We start from the raw sequence: 18,346 nt of genomic DNA, 5'->3' as shown, positions 1-18,346 counted from the left end.
CTCCAGAACTATGAGCCCAAATAAACTCTTTCTTCATCATTGCCAATATGCCAGTAGATTTTGTTGTGCTGACCTCAACCTTGGTCTGCAGAGCCTTGTATTGCAGAGGGTGGTGGGTAATGCCAATGACTGCTCCAAGAGCTAAGAATTTATGACCGTGAGCATTCAGATGTAAATGGGATGTTTATATTGATCCTTCCACACCAAGGGAATAGGATGAGTTCTCTTTTTAAACTTCAAAGCCTGCCTCCAGTGACATATTTCCTCCAACAAGGCCACAACTATCAAACATCATCGCTGCTGTGGGAGCTCCTTCAGCCAATAGTCTTTAAGATACCAGCCCACTTGGGCGTGGTCTCTTATACTATAAATGCAAGGTATAGTGAACTCTCGCTCTCCTGCTTCTGGCTTCTAACTGCTGGATTCGTTCCTGTTCCCTGTTCATGCAGATGGCTGTAATCTGTGAGTCTACCCCTAATTAATAATCCTTTATTATACTCAATTCTGAGCTAGTGTGGGATTTCTTCTTAGCGTCCCTCTTCACATTGCCAACTGGGAACCAAATGTTCAAATGCCCAAGACTGTGGGAGACAGTCTTATTCAAATAGTCACATGCCACTTCATAGCCCCGTGTTTATGACTATATCATAACACAGAAGGCATTAATCCAACTGCAAATGTTCCCACAGTCTTGCAGGCTTGGCACTTTAAAAGCCCCAGTATTGGGGTCCCCCACTGGGGCTACATCTGTCAGGGCCCAGCCTCAGTGAGTTCATACATTCCAGGGTAGGGGGCATATGGACTGGAAATGTTAAGCAGGAATAGCTGTACTGCAGCAATACCCAAACCCAGAAGGACAGGCATCACACCTTCTAGCCCCATAACTGGTGTCAAAGGATTAGGTGGTTCTGCCTTTTCAAGTTGGTGGCCTGTATGTAATACACTTACCTCTCTTAGGGGGTTCCACTCCCTGTAATCAGCTCTCCTTGGCAGATAGCCTATGGGTCTGGCATCTCCAGCATCTTGGGGTCTGCAGTGCAACCCACGATTCACTTCCATCACTTCATGTGATGGTCTGTCCAGTTCTCCACGTGGGATCTCCCCTGTCACATGTTGTCTCAGTGGCTCTCTGGAGTCACGGAAGAAGATTTCACAACCCCTTTCCTCCTGAAGTCCAGACAAACCTAAATTGAAGAGAAGCACTACAACATAATTCCCTGATGTCTGCAAAACCACAGAGACTGTGAAAGACCGGGGAACTGCTTCAGAATAACTGCATCAAGACACAGTGGTGACCCATACCACAGGAGATTCTGGATTCTTCTCTGGGTACAAGAAGAAATAGGTACAAATGAAACATCTGGAAAGTTAGCAGAATTTGGATATAAGCAGTGGACTAGGTAAGATAATGCCAAAGGCAAATTCCAATTTTGATGAGCATATGATGGTCAGAAAATCCCAGGCTGGTTAGAACTCAGAGCCAGGGCACCGATGGCTGCTGTTTACGTCGACTGAACGTACTCTAGCTCCTAAGCCAGAGTCTCTTTCTGCTGTTGAAACCAAGTTGCAGCAGGTCTCTTTTCTCCATGCGAATACAAAGAATTCAAAACTCTAAGAAAACCACTTCCAGGCTTTCAACGTGCTTCCGGCCGATTTAGTGTCTGGGAGTTTTCTTCAGGATGGGGCCGGGATGGGGCAGAAGATGCTGGTGACTTGAATAGATGGATCCCTTCTCCAGCCAGGCCTTCGGAACTCTTGGTTCCAGTTTCTCCCTTCTTTCAACTGATCTAAAGACTGAAAACCCTCTGAGTTCTGAACCCGGTCTGACTGGTTTCTGTGAGGAGCTCTATCTAAATAGCCACACACCTGATGACTTAAGATGTTTATTCTCCTGTTTCTGGAGCTGGAAGTCCAAATAGCAAGACATTGCCAGGACCATCTACCCTCCTATTCCCTGGCCGCTCCTTAGCCACATCATTCTACTTTTGGCCTTCACCCTCACATGACTGCTTCTCTGAATTGTTATTGATTGACTCTTTAAGGGACGATCTAGCAGACTCCATGTTTACCATAACCCAGCATGCCTTCATCTGGATCCTTAACTAAGCACCTCTGCAGACTCTTATTTCTGAATGTCATAGTCCTCTGAGATTTCAGGCAGGTGTGCCTGTGATGAGTAGGGTTATTATGTGACAATTCAGGTTGTATATAGTGGAGAAAAGTACAGAAACAATATTGCAGTCCTCCCAGGGTGCTGCACCTGACGGGTTCTGTTTTGTGTTAACTCTTGTCAGTCATCCTGGCTCTTGTTAATATTCACTATATCCCTCCTGATTTATTTACCTGTCTACTTAAAGAAAGGCTTCCCGATTTGGGTAACAGGAACCCCACAGAGCAGATTTGCAGCTTCTTCCAGAAGAAAATCTCCTCGTTGGCAAAGAACTGAAGACAACCACTTCCTTTAAATGCAGCATGAGGTTTCCCTGCCTCTGTCCTCCTGGAGTCTCCCTGGCTGATTTGAAAACCTCCAGTTTGTCTTATCTCTCCTTGATTCGAGACTTAAACAGCATCATTGAGCTCCTTCTCTCGGCCTGCTTTCAGAATTCCTTCCTCTGTCTCTTCATTCGCTGCTTTTTTCTTTATTCCACAACCCACAGTCAAGCCTTCCATACCCCACCCTGTTTCCAGGACCCAGGCTCGCTAATGATACTGTGTACTACTAGTGGATTCTCAGGGGTTCTGACAAAATAAATGGTTTACATGGCTCTCTGCCGAGGGAGGGCATTGCCACAAAGGCTGTTGAGGTGTCCACTTGTCGGGCACTAGGGTCCGGAGGACTGTACTGTCATGTGACCCAGAATGGCTCCACTATCCTGTTTATCTCCATTTTGGTGATTTTGGCTACAAGATAAAGAAAAGTTAATGGGTGGCATCCTTCATCCGCTGAGGAAAACCCAGACTGTATATTTTGAGTCCTGGTCAATTAGAACTCCTTGCCTAAAGGAATCAAATTAATGACTTCCTTCTCTTTCAAGTTGTGAAGAAACTGTGACTTTCTCGGTGCACCTTTGCAATGGCCAGAAGACAACCCTGATAATGACAACCACCAGGTGAGTCCCCCTCCCTGCTTTGGGCCTGATCTCTGGGGAGCAGTATAATCTCTCAGGTAGAGTCTGGTGAGGTTGCCTGCGAGGAACTCTTGCTGCTCTGGTGTTGGGCTGGGCTCACATATCCCCAGTGTGGGCACAAGCAAAACCAACTTGTTCCCATTCTGGTTCAGGACTCTAGCTTTTGAAAGGGCAAAAAAGGGAACCTCAGGATTTGATCTTTAGAGGAAACAAAACCCACTGAAATCTTGCCCAGAGAGGGTTTCCCCACTTGCTTATCCTTCTCTGATTCCTCCTGTTTCAGTTTAAAAGGCTATGAAACACAAGGACAGGAAGCATGGTATGCAGGTGTCTAGCGTCAGAGAAAGACATCTCCTATTGATTTTCACAGCCACCTGTTACCATGACGACACCGGGCACCTGGCCCACCCACAGCCTTCAGGCATTCACCTGTGATGACAATGTTGAGATCTAATTGGAAAGATGGAAGAAATGACATGCATCAAGTTCCCTGAATGCAGCCAGTGCTAATGGTACAGTAACCCTCCAGTTCAGCCTGACTTCTGACTCAGTCACCTTGGGATGGAAAAAGCCTGTGCTAATATAGCCAGCCAGGTTGGCTCCTGCTCACCACACTTCCTGGAAACCTTTCTCTCTTTTTGTGCTTGACTTCACTCTTCCTGTGAGAGGGGAGGCCATGTCCTCTCTCCCATCCCAACATGAGAGAGAAATCTTGAGAACAATACCCTCAGAGACTTTCCAGACAGAAAACAGAAAGCAAAGACTGTCATGGGGTACTGAAGAATGTCTGTAATACTGCTTCTGAACCTGTGGGTCACAACTCCTTTGGCACACCTCTGTCTCCAAAAATATTTACATTATGATTCAAAACAGCAGCAAAATTACAGTTATGGAAGTAGCAAAAAAATAATTTTATGGTTGGGGGTCACTATGCCATGAGGAACTGTATTAAAGCGTGGTAACAATAGGATGGTTGAGAATCACTGATTTATAGGAAGCCTGTTTCCACTTATCTGGATCCTTAATAACAAGGGTGTGTGTGCGAACAGCTCTCAGCCTTAGCGAAGTGCACACTGGACAATTATTTCATCACAAGCTGAGAGCTAGAAGCTTGGTATCTGGCATGGGCCAACATCTGAAAGACCTTTTCCCTTACTCCCATTCACCTGAGAGTAAAGGCTCTAAATGAAAGACTCAAGAGAAAGTTACAAAGAATTTGTTTATCCAGCTCCTTTTAACAGTCTTTCCTGAAATAGGAGGTAATTCTTCCTGGCATCTCTCAAGCAACACTTCAGTCAAATATGCAGTCAATACGGCCACACACTTCTTCCAGAATGTCCCCTGAAGCCAGAGAATAAAGAACACACCCCTGGTGTAACAAGAGAGTTCCAGAACGCCGGGGCTCCAGTTTTCTGATACTCTTGACACTTAGAGTGAATTCGTATTTTAAGCTCTGCCGAGAAAGATGCACCCTTGAACCAGTAGCACAGTCCTACAACAGATTGCTTAAGGAAGAGCAAATGCATTTTGTTACTTTGAAAGGCTAGAGCAAATATTTCCGAGGCCTTTCCCCAAAGCTCCTTGGAAGAAGCATCCAACATTGCATGAGGAAAGAGACACACACACACGATGTGCTCTGCATCATGGAAGTGTTCACTGGGGAGGGTACAGGGAGCCTTTCAGAATCAGATCCTCAGTTGGGGCATCATGGCAGAACTGAGGATGGGAAATGGTTTCTCCTTCACAATGGCCATGCTGAATCCCATGAGCTGCCTATGGAGTTAACAGGAACTTCTAACTCTGCGTACAAACAAGTATCCAGGCAGAATTAAGTGAACAGGAAACGGCACGGGAAAATTATCAAAGAACTATTGGTTTTTCTGAGTATAGAATTAATACTCATGGTATTTGTACACAGTGCAAAAAATTTCTCAACCAGCACCTCTTAACTGTTCTCTGTTTTCCTTTCTCTATTAAGTTGTCTCTGTTGTTTAATCTTTCTATTTTATCTGTACGAGTGTGTGTGTGTGTGTGCGCGCGCGCGTGCATGTGTGTGTGTGTATGTGTGCCACATGTGTGCAGGTGCCTGTGAAGGCCAGAAGAACTAGAACAGAAGGCCTGAACTAGAGTTACAGGTCACTGTGAGCTACCCAGTGTGTGTGCTGGCCAGTGGTCTTAACTGTTTTGTGTTTCTTTAAAACTCTCACTTAATTTCCATGACTTTTCACTTAATTTAATGATATCCTTGTCTTATAGTATCCAAAGGCCAACTGCCTACCACACGTATCACACACCTGTATTTCCTTGAAACCTAGAGTTTCACCTAAAGGTGTATTTGACTTCTGCACCCAGGCTGGCGATGTTGCCCAGCAATAGAAATTTGCCTGCCGTCCACAAGGTGTTGAGTCTCATCCTCAAGACTCCAAGAATATTAAAGTCAAACTAGTTTCAACATCTTGCAATCTACTTCAGAATGTGTCCATATGTTTAAATATAAAGTATAGAGCACACAGAGGTTGGAGAGATGGGATTTTACCCATTAAAAACAGTTGTTGCTCTTCTAGAGGACCCAGGTTCAGTTCTTAGTACCCAAACAGCCGTTCACAATCACGTGTAATTCACGTATGGGGATCCGACACCCCCTTCTGGCCTCTGCAGGCACTAGGCACATATGTAGTGCAGAGACATACAAGCAGGCAAAGCCCCCATATGAATAAAATAAAAATGAATACATCTTAAAGAATATGTTGCATATAAATGAAAATACAAGTAGGTAAATATAGCACACATAAATACAAAAAGAAATAGTACATAAAACGCATTAAAAATAGAGTAGACCTATTTCTTCAGAATGAAATCTGGCACTTCCTGGCCTCATTGAAGATTTACTTTCATGCCATTTAAAGACATGTCTAAGAATTCCTTTACCGAATTTGAAATAGCACACTTAAAATACTCGATACGGCTGGAAGGAAACGTGATGTGCGCCCCTCCCCATTGTGCGCATGCAGAGAGAGGAGCAGGGAGCAGAACGGCATCTATTTAGGGATTTCTTAACCACAGTCCCAGGAAATGGAAGAAATGCTCTCTTCCAAGACTAGCATTGCTCTGATGAGACCCCCTCTTTGTGCCACAAAGTATCAATTTCCAGGAAAAGGAAACTTACGGGTCTTGATTTTTCACTTCAAAATTCCATCCCTTAAACCTCAAGTCCTGCATGGCATCTTGCTGGCCTGTGTAAACAAGAGTCACAGTGTAGCGAAGGGAGACATGGGGCCGCTTGCTATAGTCCCCCATGCTTGTTTCCAGCATTGCTCTCATCAGCTGCTGTATATGGTATGTGTCTAATAAAGCCATGCTTTCTCCCAGCACAGCTTTCCCGGTGGAATTAAATACATCAATATTTCATCACTCAGTGCCAAAGCTCTTTCTGTACTGCTTGGCCCTGATTCCTGCCACCGCCATAGGGGACCTGCACTTGCATTCAGTCAACAGAATTACCTATGGACAAAAGCAGAGACAGCTTTCTACCCAGAAGGAATGTGTCTTCCTGGTTAAGGAGTTATTTAAAGAAATGTCTCTGCTACGTGACTTACCAAAGTCTTACACTCAATAATTAGCTCTTCAATACTTAGTCTTTAGCCCACAGAGACTGACTATATCGTTGCCCGCAATGCAGATACCACCAAGGTAAGCTCACGAATTTTAAGCTGTCATTTTCAACAGCATCTTGTCAATGAGGAATGAGCAAGCTACCCACGCCTGCACCCTGCAGAAAAAGGAAAGGGAATACGAACAGGAAGGGCTCACCTGAGACTTCTAAGGCCACCTTAGAGCCTGATCTACAGGAGTCTACAGAACTGAGAACGCCCTGTAAATCTATCCCGGGGCTTTTTGTGAACGTTAGACCATGAGAAGCTGACATTCCACCATGACGTCAGGTGGATCCTGGTTTGGAGCAGATGAGAAGCTCACTAATTACTTGGGTAATAGCCTCAAAGAGAGATTGGTTGGGCAGTGGACACTGATTCTACAGTGCTCACCTACCGAATGCTTTCTCAAAGAAGGTATAGTAACTCCTTTGCACAAGCACAGTATGAAAGAAAACAGTCAGGGACTCTGTCGACTGTCCCCAGGAAGGGGTTTATGTGGCATCCATGAATTCCCTTCTACCCACTGGAAAACGCTGCTTTCACTGAAGCCCCAGCCCCCACAGAATGGTCCGGAAGGAGCTGTTTCTCACAGCAGGCGGAAGCTGTCATCAGCCACAGCATCAGTGCCCAGTGTTCGTGTCCTGGCCCCACTGTGACCCAGCTGGAGCCTTCAGTGACACGCATATGCACGCCTGACAGTTCTGCTGGCCAGGATTCTAAGATGGCTGGGCTGAGGGGGTGTTCTTCCAAAACCTGCTCCTCACCTGACTCTCGACAGCCTCAGGTATCTCTGCCTTGTAAGTGGCCATTTTCTAATTATATCTTCACATATCCCCCATGTGACTATTTGTGTGTCTAGATTTCTTCTGCCTATGAAGACTAGTCATGGATTTGAGCTAAAGTGGGTAATTTTCGGTCTATTTCTAGAGAAACTCTCATTTCCACAAACTGGAGGTTATGCCTTCACCGCCTTTTGGGGGACACAGTTCAGAGCAGGTCGTCTCCCCTGTGCTCCCTCACGTTGACCACAGCAATGCCATTCTGTGCGCTTGGCTCTACACCTGCTGCTCCTCTTTGATCCCCAGTCACAGCCTTGCCTCTAGATCTTGCCGAATAGGTGAAAGTTCAAACACTGAACGTTCATGTCCAGAAATCAGCCCCAGGATGCTGTTCCAGGCTCCCATCTGCACTGATACCACAGTGGACCTCCCTGGGTACTTCTAGGCCCTGAGTCTCCTGGCCACCTGGGGAGGTGGAGTTTCTCACAGTCTCCAGGGACACTTGGGCAGGTTTGGGCAGAAAGGGCTAATGTAGCAGCAATTAGGTTTAGCAACCTCAGACCCAAATCTGCACTTACTGTTGTTGGCCAAACATTGGGAAACCTATACCACTCCAGTGTGTTCAGTGTGAGCTCCGGCGGCCACAGTGAAAGCTGAAGCTTTCTCCACTGGAAATACCCAGGCTACACTGCAGAGATTCATTCTTGGAGCAACCAAATATTCATTCGTTATAGTTGTTTCCAGTCTTAAACCAACATCCTAATTCTTTGGCTCACTGAATTTTTTTATTTAAAATGATTATTCTGTTTAAGTATGTTTATTATCTATGGCTGCATAATGAGTTACTCAAAACACAGGAACATAAAAATAAATGCCCATTAACTCACTGGTGCTGTGGTGAGGAGGCCTGAAGCTCACGGGATGGCTCTATCTCAAGCCTTCCAGAGGCTTTGGTTGGACATTGGCCAAGATTGCAGACACCTATTGGCTAGAAGTAGGGAGGAAGCATCAGCTCCGTGCTTCTTGGACCCCTCCGTGGAGCTGTTTGGGGGGCCCCATCCGTGCTGCAGGTGGCTTCCTCCATCGCTAGGGACCCGTAGCTAATGTGAGGGTGTCCCCATTGTGTTTCCATCCCGGCCTCAGAAGCTCTGCTCCATCATTTCTGCAAACAAATGCACTCAAAGTAATAGGGAGACATGAACAGGCAAGGTGACCGCCGGAGTGCGCACCCATGATAAAATCACATCGTTTTCATGAAAAAGTCTCCAAGTTTTCAGAAAACCAGCACCTCTATATGGTTTTACCAGGGGAGAGAAACAAGGAATGATTTTTTACTCCGTGAAACTAGTAAAGAGACCCACCTCACCAAAGCAAGGGCCATGTGACAGCACCAAGCCATTAAGAAACCTGCCACCCCTGGAACTTCAGAAAGCTCCCACCCCGTCTCATGCCCTGGAGCCTGAAGACTCAGCGCAGGTGATTGGACCCGTCTCAGGGTTTGGGCAAACAGCTTACCAACACGGCAGTTCCAGGACACAGTGAAGCCAGACAAAGACGGATCCTCAGACCCTGTACTGTGTGTTCTCCTGTACTCTTGGATACTGAGCTGAGCCACGGGGCCCACTGATGTCAGTCTCTCAGGTCAGTAAGGGACTGCTCCAGCCATTCTGAGGTGGAACAGACTCTAGTTTCTCATTCTCCGCCACTGACTTCTTACACTGGTGCCAAAACTCAGAAAAGGGCTTTCTGTTGTGTCCAGCTGGACCCAGCCCCTTCCTTACCCAGACACCTTCATTTCTTACTAGAACAATCGAATACTCACTCCAACAGAAACTAAGCCTGGCTTTAGCGTTACAGAAATTTAAAATGTGTGCTACTTCAGCAGAGCCAATTCAGTTGCTTAGGCGTCTGGTACATCGTGAAGCAATGGCATCTTCAGTTGGTGATAAAGGGATAAAATGCTCAATAAATGCTCTAAAAACATTTCATCTTCCAAGTAGAAAAAAAGGAAAAGTGGAATTCGTGCTGTGTGCCATCAAAAATAAATTCCAGATGGATTAGACTCAAATGGAGAAAATCAGGTTTTAAGTAGTGAAGGAACCTGCAGAATAATTTATGCATGAGATTGGGGCAGGAACAAAACTTTAAACTAGATATAAAATTGTAAATTGTAAGAATCTTTGACAAGGGGGGTTATGCATGGAAGAGGATAGAAAGTTCCAGAAGCAACCGCTAACGGCATGGGTGTTACAGCGTGTGCTGGGAACGGGCGGAGGTATATAAAAGCATCCACAGTCTGCACAAATCGACTTACAAGACAAAAACACCAAATAGAGTACTCAGAGAGCAGCTACAAACACATCAGAGAAGCAACCTGAAATGCAGGTAACAGCAAAATATTATTTTTATTCCTTATTCTGGAAATATCCAAGTAACAATTTTGTTGAATTTTCCTTATATACCACTGAATCTATTTTTTCAAGTATTCAGTTCTGTGTTTGGTATATTCTCAAACTCCATTGATGGAAGAATGCTTTTGTCAGTGTCCCACAGGATACTCATGCCCACTGACAGTGTCTCTCCATTCCTCCCTACCCCCCACACAGAAAACACTAATACACTTCATGTTTCTATGAGTTGTATTGTTCTGAACATTTCCAATAAATGGAATCATTGCACTAGGTCTTTTGTGACAGACTTATTTCAGTTTACACAGTGTCTTCAAGGTTTGTGATGTATATCTACACTTTGTTGCCTTTTAAGATGGAGTAATATTTTATTGTTTGGATATATCATTATCTATTCATTCACCATCAGTGAGTAAGTATTTAGGTTGTTTTTACCACTGACCATTAGAAATAATTCTTCTATGAACATTCACATGTCAAGGTTTTGAAATAACGCATTTTATTTATTTATTTTTTAGAGTATGCCACTAAAGTTGGTGGTATTTACCAAAGTAGTTTGAGCATTTTACCCTCCAACCAATTTCTACGGAAACCTACTGCCATGGGTTGGTGTCTGCCCTTTGGTAAGAGTCATTCCACAGAGCAAGTGGGTTCATGCCACAGCCTGAATTTCTGTGTCCCTAGGAACTAAGGATATGGTGGATGAACGGCAGGTGTCGTCTTCTTGGGAGAAATGCCCATTGAATTCTTAGTTTTAAAACTCGGGCTATATTTGTGGAGCAGAAAGAGGTTCATTTGTTCTGGAAAACAAATCAGTATCTTTGAGATGTAAGTGATGAGCTAACTGAGATATGAATGCTTCCTCATGCCCACAGGATGGGAGACATGAAAACTATTTGGGAGGCCCTCTACCTCTGTCATAGAGTGACTTCTAGGGACCCTGAGTTGTTGGCAGCCACGGTCCTGAAGGGACTACAAAGAGAGCCCCATTTCCTCACCCAGATCAGCTGTGCCCTCTGACCACTGTGAGTTAAACCTCCTCTGAGACTCTGCTTGCATGTTACAGAGCTGTGTAGTAGCTCATGAGGACAACAGGCAGCTGTCCTCAGCACTTTGACCAGTTAATAGCCTCTGAGTTAACTTCTGCCAGCTGTAGAGATGTGTCTTTATTTAAGAGGTGTTTGATAAACAGTGGTGGGTTCCTACGCAGGGCGTATACCTTCCTTCACCATGGACTTTTGACCAGACTGATAATACCAAGCATGAACTTTCCCCTTATGGAGCAGGCCTCAGATCCAATCAGAAAGTAGTTTGTTACCCTGTAACAGTCATGCCACCATTGCACAGTGAGCACATCTTGATTGACAGGTCAGTACTTAAACATTCCGGGTCCAGTGCTAGTAAGACCATGGATACCATCTCTCCCCCACCGGCCCACACAGCACTTCCAGCCCTATGAAGGAAGGGAGTTTCCAGGTCAGTTCTAGCTTAAGTCCTAAGTGTTGTGTCTTCAGCGATACCATCTTATCATTTGTTAGGGTGGGCAATCAAGAACAAAAGCAGTAACAGTCCTAACCAACAACCCGCTGGCGTGGTTACGACTTCTCTTGCTGTGACAAAACACCATGACCAAAAGGCAAGTTGGGGAGAGAAGGGTTTATCTGGCTGACACTTCCATGTTGCTGGTCATCACTGAAGGAAGTCAGGACAGGAACCCAAACAGGGTAGGATCCCTGTGGCAAGAGCTGATTCAGAGGCCATGGAAGGGAGCTGTTTTCTGGGTTGCTCCCCCTGCCCTGCCTCCCCTGCCCTGCTCAGCCAACCTTCTCACAGAACCCAGAATCAGTAGCCCAGGGATGGCACCACCTACCACGGCCTGGGACCTCCATCAATAATCACTAAATGATAAAATACCTTACATACAGATCTCGTGGAGGCATTGCCCCAACCAAGGCTCCTTTCTCTCTGATAATTCTAGCTTGTGTCAAGCTGACACACAAAAACCAGCCAGTCCACCAACAATAAGGTTTCCCAACACAGCACTGAGGTTTTCATGTCTTCTGAAGTGAGCAAAGGACACCCATGAAGGACACCCATGTCAAGCTCCTCTAAAAGGTGTAATTATCTTAGAAAGTAGTGAGAATCCATAGAGTTTTTACACATCCTTAGTTTCGGTTAACTTACCTCCAACCTCTCCTCTCTCCTGCCTCCTCCCCGTTTTAGCTTTTAACTCCCAGTATCTCCTTTTACTTCCACAGTGTGTTCTCTATCTCCTCACCCTTCAGGTCCCCCCATGGGCCCTACCTATCTTCCTGACCTCTATAGATACTGTAAACTAAGCACACAAATCTAGAAATTTGAAGCAAGGATCTACAAATAAGAAAACACGTAATTTGTCTTCCTAGGCCTAGGCCACCTCATTTAGTGCGTATTTCAGTTCTGCCCATTTCTCCTATGAGTTTCAGTTTTCTTTAGGATTGATTAAAATTCTGCTGTGTGTGTATATCACATGCTCATCAACCATTCGTGAGTTGACGGAACTCTAGGCTGATGTCCATTTCCGAGCTATTGAGAGTAGAGAAGCAGTAAACAAGAGTGTGCTAGTCTCTCCATGTGAGGATATGGCGCTCCTAGGGTGTTCTCCAGAAGGGTTATGGCTGGATCACAAGGTGGATTTATTTCTGGTGTTTGAGAAACCTCCATGTTTATTTCCACAGCGACTGTACCAGCTCACACCCCCACTCCCAGCAGATCAACATCACCCTTCCACACACACACACATGTGCTGCCATTTGTTTCCTTGACAGCCGCTTTGGCTGGGGAGAGTTAGAATTTCAGCATAGTTTTAATTTGTGTTCCCCTGATGGCTAAGGATAGTGAAAGCTTTTAAAAATTTTATTAGCCATTTGTATTTCTTCTTTTGAGAACTGCGTTTGGTTCCTCGCTCATTTTTGCTGGGCTGTTTATTTTCTTAGTGTTTCGTTTCCTGAGGCTGTGACACACAGTGGGCAGAGGTTCTCCCTTCTCAGGCTGTCTGGCCTCTTGATTGGCACTTTGCTTTGCTGCACTAAACCTTAATTTCATGACATTCTTAGACAATTATTGGTCTTATTTCATGAGTGACTAAATTCTAATTTAGAAAGTCCTTGCCTGTGCCTATGTGTTCAGATGCACCCCCTTCCCTTTCTGACAGCAATTTCAGAGTCTCAGGTCTTCCACGGAAGTCCTTGATCTATTTGAAATCACTTTAGGGGTGTTGAATGATGAAGAGCTATTCTCATTCTTCTCTGTGTGGATGTCTGTTTTCCATACTATTGTTGCAGGTGTTGTAATTGTGTCGTATGAGTTTGTGTTATCTTCATAAAAAATCAGGTGGTTGTAGCTGTGTGGCCTGGTGTCTGGGTCCTCTATTCGATTTCACTAATCTATGTATTATCTGGTCCCTCTATTCTATTTCATTGATCTCTGTATCTGTGTTTGTGCCAGTGCTGTCCTGCTACTGTTGCTGTTATTATTTTAATGAAATCAGGCATTGATACTTCCAACAGCATTCTTTTTATTCAGGATGACTTTGCCTACATAATGTCTGCTTTGCCTCCATATAAATATTTGGATTATTATTTTCTATTTCTTTGAAGAATGTTACTACAATGTTGATTGGGATTATACTGAATATGTAGAGTTCTTTGGGTTACACAGCCATTTTTATAAAATTGATTATTCCAGTCCACACTCGGTTCCTGGTTGCTAATGCCATTTGGGAAGGGTGGGGTGGCACCAGCTTGTTTGAGGAAGTACATCCCTGGGGGCAGGCTTTGTGATGACAAAGTCTCACCACATCTGGTTCACCCTCTTTCCTGCTCACAGTTTGAGATGCGAGGTTTCTGCATCCTGCATTACTGCGTGCTGCCATGCCTGCACTCCCCCAGGAACTGTTAGTCCTCTGGAACCACAAGGCAAAGTCAGTCCCTCCTTAAGCTACGTTCGATCACGTGGTTCAGTCACAGCAACAGAAAAGTGACTGATGCAGCTGTGCATCCACACATGCGCACACAAACACAGGCACCCGTCCTGTGAGCACAGGCACAGACAGGCTCACCTCTTCTCCCTCAGCACTCCTCAGCCCTGGAGATTCTAGAAGACAAAAGCTAGGTCTGTGGCTAGGGAGCTCATTCCCTTCACGTGCAAAAGTCACATGAACAAAGTCCACGTGCGTAAGGCATAACTGCAAGATGGAAGAATCTGTATAGGAGAAAAACAAATTGAAAATATTTATGTGAGGGTATGATGATAGTCTCTCTGAACAGGAGAGGCACTGAGGGAGGCAAGAGGCTCTAGGGGACTTAGACATGCTCAACCATGTTTCTCTAGCGTATGCTGGCCAGAGAAGGTATAAGGCAGAATGCAAAGCCTGCGCTCCCCACCTCAACACATGCCAAGGCGCTCCTGAGCTCACAGTGGGCGTGCCACTCCAAGGGACATCAGTGGCAGAAAGAGCACTCTGTGCATCCTGTGGAAGAGGGGACGTTCCTTACTGTGAGACATGCAGCTATGGCCACATGAAGGGAGTCTGTGATGGCTAGATCTCCCACTCACTGGTGAGTAATGCTAAGCTCAGAAGGTGTGCTAAACACTGGGATTGTTTCCATGCTTGGGACCATGGTTTTATGGTTCTGTTTGGACTCCTGGGACCCTTCCTGAAGGAAAGCGATGCATGTCCTTTACCAGCGGCTGATGCGCCAAGCTGCGTCTTCTCCTTCCATTCTGGGACTCTCCCTTCTGACTCAGGTCTTTTCTGGAGCACCCACATTGGCAAGTGATTTCCTGTATTTCCCTCCACTGTAACATGGAGGGCTGCTTGTTTGCTGGTTTCTGTCCTGCCTGGTTCCCACAGCTGTTTAGCCCCAAAGAAAATCACACTGAGAGCTCTATAAGTTATAAAGCTGATTGGCCCATTAGGTCAGGCTTCTTATTAGTTGTTGTGACTTATATTAACTCATTATTCTGATCTATGTTAGCCATGTGGCTCAGTACCTTTTTCAGTGGAGCAGATCACATCCTGCTGCTTCGGTAATCTGGGAAGGAGTGGGAGGAATCAACTTCCTCCTTCCCAGAATTCTCCTGCTCTCCTTGCATCATTTCTACTTCCTGTCTGGTTTTCCCACCTATACTTCCTGCCTGGCCAATCAGCATTTATTTAAAACATGATTGACAGAATGCAGACAGTTCTCCCACACCACATTCTGGGACTCTCCCTTCTGACTCAGGTCTTTTCTGGAGCACCCACATTGGCAAGTGATTTCCTGTATTTCCCTCTACTCTTCGGGCCACAGAGCTGTAGACAAACCCAAGCCTTTAGAGACTCCCGCCAATCAACTTCGGCATCTTTCAGTCAGTGGGGTTCAGTGGGTGTCACAGATAATCAAGTTACCAAAAAACTAAACTCACATTAAACATTTTGTTTGACTTTACATGTAATTTTTTTTCCTTTGCAGGAACATTCATTGTATTTATTTGATCACCAAGCAAACTTGGGTTAAAAAATGCATTTTACTATTCTTCTCAAAGTGTTTCCGATTTATAAGGACTGCTGCATTAATTATATAGAGAGCAACTGTGATAAAGCTGACCCTTGGTACCTTTGGAATATCAGGATATTTGTGCACGCCACTGTTGACAGAGGTTTCTGTCCCCCCTGGTCCTGCAGCCGTTCAGTTCCAAAGAAACACACAGAGGCCACATTAATTATAAACTGGTTGGCCTATTAGCTCAGGCTTTCTTATTAACTAATTATTACGTCTTATATTAACCCGTAATTCTTGTCTGTGTTAGTCAGTGGCTTGGTACCTTTTATCAGTGAAGCATTCTCATCTTGTGTCCACTGTGTCATCTTGTGATGACTGCAGACTGAACCTTTCCTCTTCCCAGAATTCTCTGAGTCTGGTCGCCCTGCCTATACTTCCTGCCTGGCTACAGGCCAATCAGCATTTTATTAAACAAGTACAAGAAACAAATCTTTACAGGGTACAGGACCATTATCCTACGGCATGCCAAGACACTCAGGTCTTTTATATTAATCATTCCTGAATTACAGATAATACTCAGTACAATACAACTAATATATAAATGGTAATTATTTTGTATTGTTTATGCAATAGTAACAGGAAACATCTCCACACATTTAGATCAAACAGAATTTTTAAAAGAGAGAGAAAGAGAGGAGAGCACCTTGATCATGCCCTGAATAAACCTATTTATAATAATTAGTTACAGTAGCTTAGGGTTCTGGCCAATCAGAGGGAAATACTCCAAAGACACCCCTTTCAAGGGAAATGCAACAATGTAATTAACTGATGTCGCAACTGAGGCCTGAGCTGAGGCCAAAGGACCCATTAAGCCCTTAAAGACAGTTTCCAGTGGGATTCTTGTTTGGACGGAGCCCTGATGCTCTGAAACCACCTCCGCTTCTTCAAGTCTGCGTTTTCTTAGGGTTCCCAGGAACCATAGACTGCTCCTGCTCGCGTCATCAGGGAGTTCCTTCAGGTCCACATGACATGCTCAAAATGTGTGTGTTTATATTAATAGATTTTCTTCTTCATGGAGAAGTCAAAGACCAAGGGATTCTTTTCACCCTTTTTATTTCTCAGTTTTAAAATTTGCCTAACATCTTAAGTCAAACAGGCCTAAGAATGAGGCGAACACAAAGCTGGTGAGAGGTGTTTTGTAACTTGTGGATCAGCTGCGCACCTGCCTGCAATACCTGCCAGGCCAGTTGGGTATGTTGCTGGATCACTTTCTCCCTGCTCAGACCACATCCTGACAAGAGACCTCACTGAGCAAGCGAAAACACCTGCCTCTCAGCCAGGAAGCAGCAAGATAAAAAAGAAGCAGGAAGCAACTATCACTGTGAAGGGCATGTCCTTACTCAGAGGTCCCACTAGGCTCTGCCTTGTAAGTGCTCCACTTCTCAGGAGCACTGCCATAGGACTGCAATCAAGGCTTTAACACATGGATCCCTGGATGACTTTCAACATCCAGGTGAGAACATCCTGTCCCCACCCTAATCACCTCACATCCGGGTTTACCCACTCCACCCCAGGAGCCCAATCCAATGGTTAGAGTAGAAGTCTCAAAACTGTGAGCCAGACCAAAGCCTCTCTCCTTTACGAGTTATTATTTCAGATGATTCATTATAGTGACAACTGAATAATTTGCTGATTTTAAGAACATTTTATCCAGATACAAAATCAAGGATGTTCTGTTAGTTTAAGCAGACAGTCTACTCTAAAATAGCACCAAAAATATTCAATGATTGTCTTCACAGCAGGGCCTCTGCTAAAGCCTGCATCACGCATGGCACACGCTTTATGAACATGACCAGTTCACACCCCAGGAGGAATACTGACTTCCAATGCGGAGGTAGTGGGTTGTCTTCCTCCATGGACTCTGCATCTGAAGCTATCATTGCCTTCAAGTGGCTGAACAAAATAAGGCTGATGAAGATTGGAGAAACATGAAAACCTATGACGTCGGGGTGGGAGAGTAGCTTAGCTACTGTTCTGTCACTGTGGAGAGACACCATTGGTCAAAGAAACTCACAGAAGAAAGCATTTAACTGGGGGCTGGCTTACAGTGTCAGAGGGCTGGTCAATTCATGGCCATCATGGCAGGGAGTGTGACAGGAGGCTGGCAAGCCGGAGCAGTAGCTGTTAGCTCACACCTGATCCACGAGATGGAGGTGGAGAAACCAAAGACGAAATCTGGGATAAATCTTTGAAACCTCAAAGCCCCCCTCCAGTGATGCACTTCCTCCCACAAGGCCAAGCCTCCTAATCTTTCCTAAACAGCCTACCAACTCATCCAAGCATCCAAACGTGTAAGTTTATGGGGCCATTCTTACTGAAACCATCGGACCATGCTCCCTCCTGTCCACTCAGTCATCCTTGCCACCATGTTCTGTCATTGCTCCACATCATAAGATAAGAGTGGCCCATACTCAAGAGGACACGCGGCAAGGCAGTGGGCAGAGAGGACACATCCAAACTCACGTAGAGAGATGGGAAAAACCCTCATCCATAGGTTGGCTGTGACTCAGGACTCCACACAGGCATCTACCAGGAAGATCTGGGAAAGTTTGTTACTTTGTAGTGAGCTTCCACGGCAAGCGTAAGGCGGGCTCTCAGGTGACAGAATTAGTCAGCCGAGTAACAAAAGGTATCGTTTCGTACTTACCGTGGTAGAAGATGGTTGCACTTGAGCAGGGGTGAGTGACGTTTGAACTTGTCATGAACTCTGATGGTGAGAGACCTGGACTTTCTTGTTGGTTTCCTGACTGTGAGGTAAAGAAGATGAACGAGGAGTAGATGGGGAGAGAGCTC

At 45.2% G+C, this 18,346-nt stretch overlaps 1 protein-coding gene and 1 long non-coding RNA gene across 12 annotated transcripts in view; one reads left to right on the top strand and one right to left on the bottom strand.

Moving 5' to 3' along the window:
• The window catches only part of LOC125392957 (uncharacterized), a 51,348-nt gene that overhangs the window by 13,126 nt on the left and 19,876 nt on the right, over nucleotides 1-18,346 (bottom strand). For 5 of the 11 annotated variants that reach the window (XR_015735619.1, XR_015735621.1, XR_015735624.1 and 2 more), the window contains exon 1: nucleotides 949-3,502. Coding sequence is in view for 2 of the 11 variants with exons in the window: in XM_087898872.1 (XP_087754998.1) it covers nucleotides 949-1,184; nucleotides 18,201-18,300 (336 nt within the window). In the remaining 9 variants the exon portion in view is untranslated. Of the gene's footprint in view, nucleotides 1-948; nucleotides 3,503-18,200; nucleotides 18,301-18,346 lie in introns of those variants that run through there. The other 6 variants (XR_015000671.2, XR_015735623.1, XM_087898872.1 and 3 more) reach the window with 3 other exon arrangements.
• LOC146895743 (uncharacterized) lies at nucleotides 405-10,238 on the top strand. The gene is made up of 3 exons (XR_015000676.2): nucleotides 405-462; nucleotides 3,036-3,110; nucleotides 3,499-10,238. It is a non-coding gene; the product is annotated as an uncharacterized LOC146895743 (long non-coding RNA).

Source organism: Myodes glareolus, chromosome 2 (assembly GCF_982192425.1).
Source record: "Myodes glareolus chromosome 2, mMyoGla1.1, whole genome shotgun sequence".
NCBI classification, from domain to species: Eukaryota; Metazoa; Chordata; class Mammalia; order Rodentia; family Cricetidae; genus Myodes; species Myodes glareolus.
The sequence above is the reverse complement of the archived record's forward strand: the minus strand, read 5'-3'. Positions and strand labels throughout refer to the sequence as shown.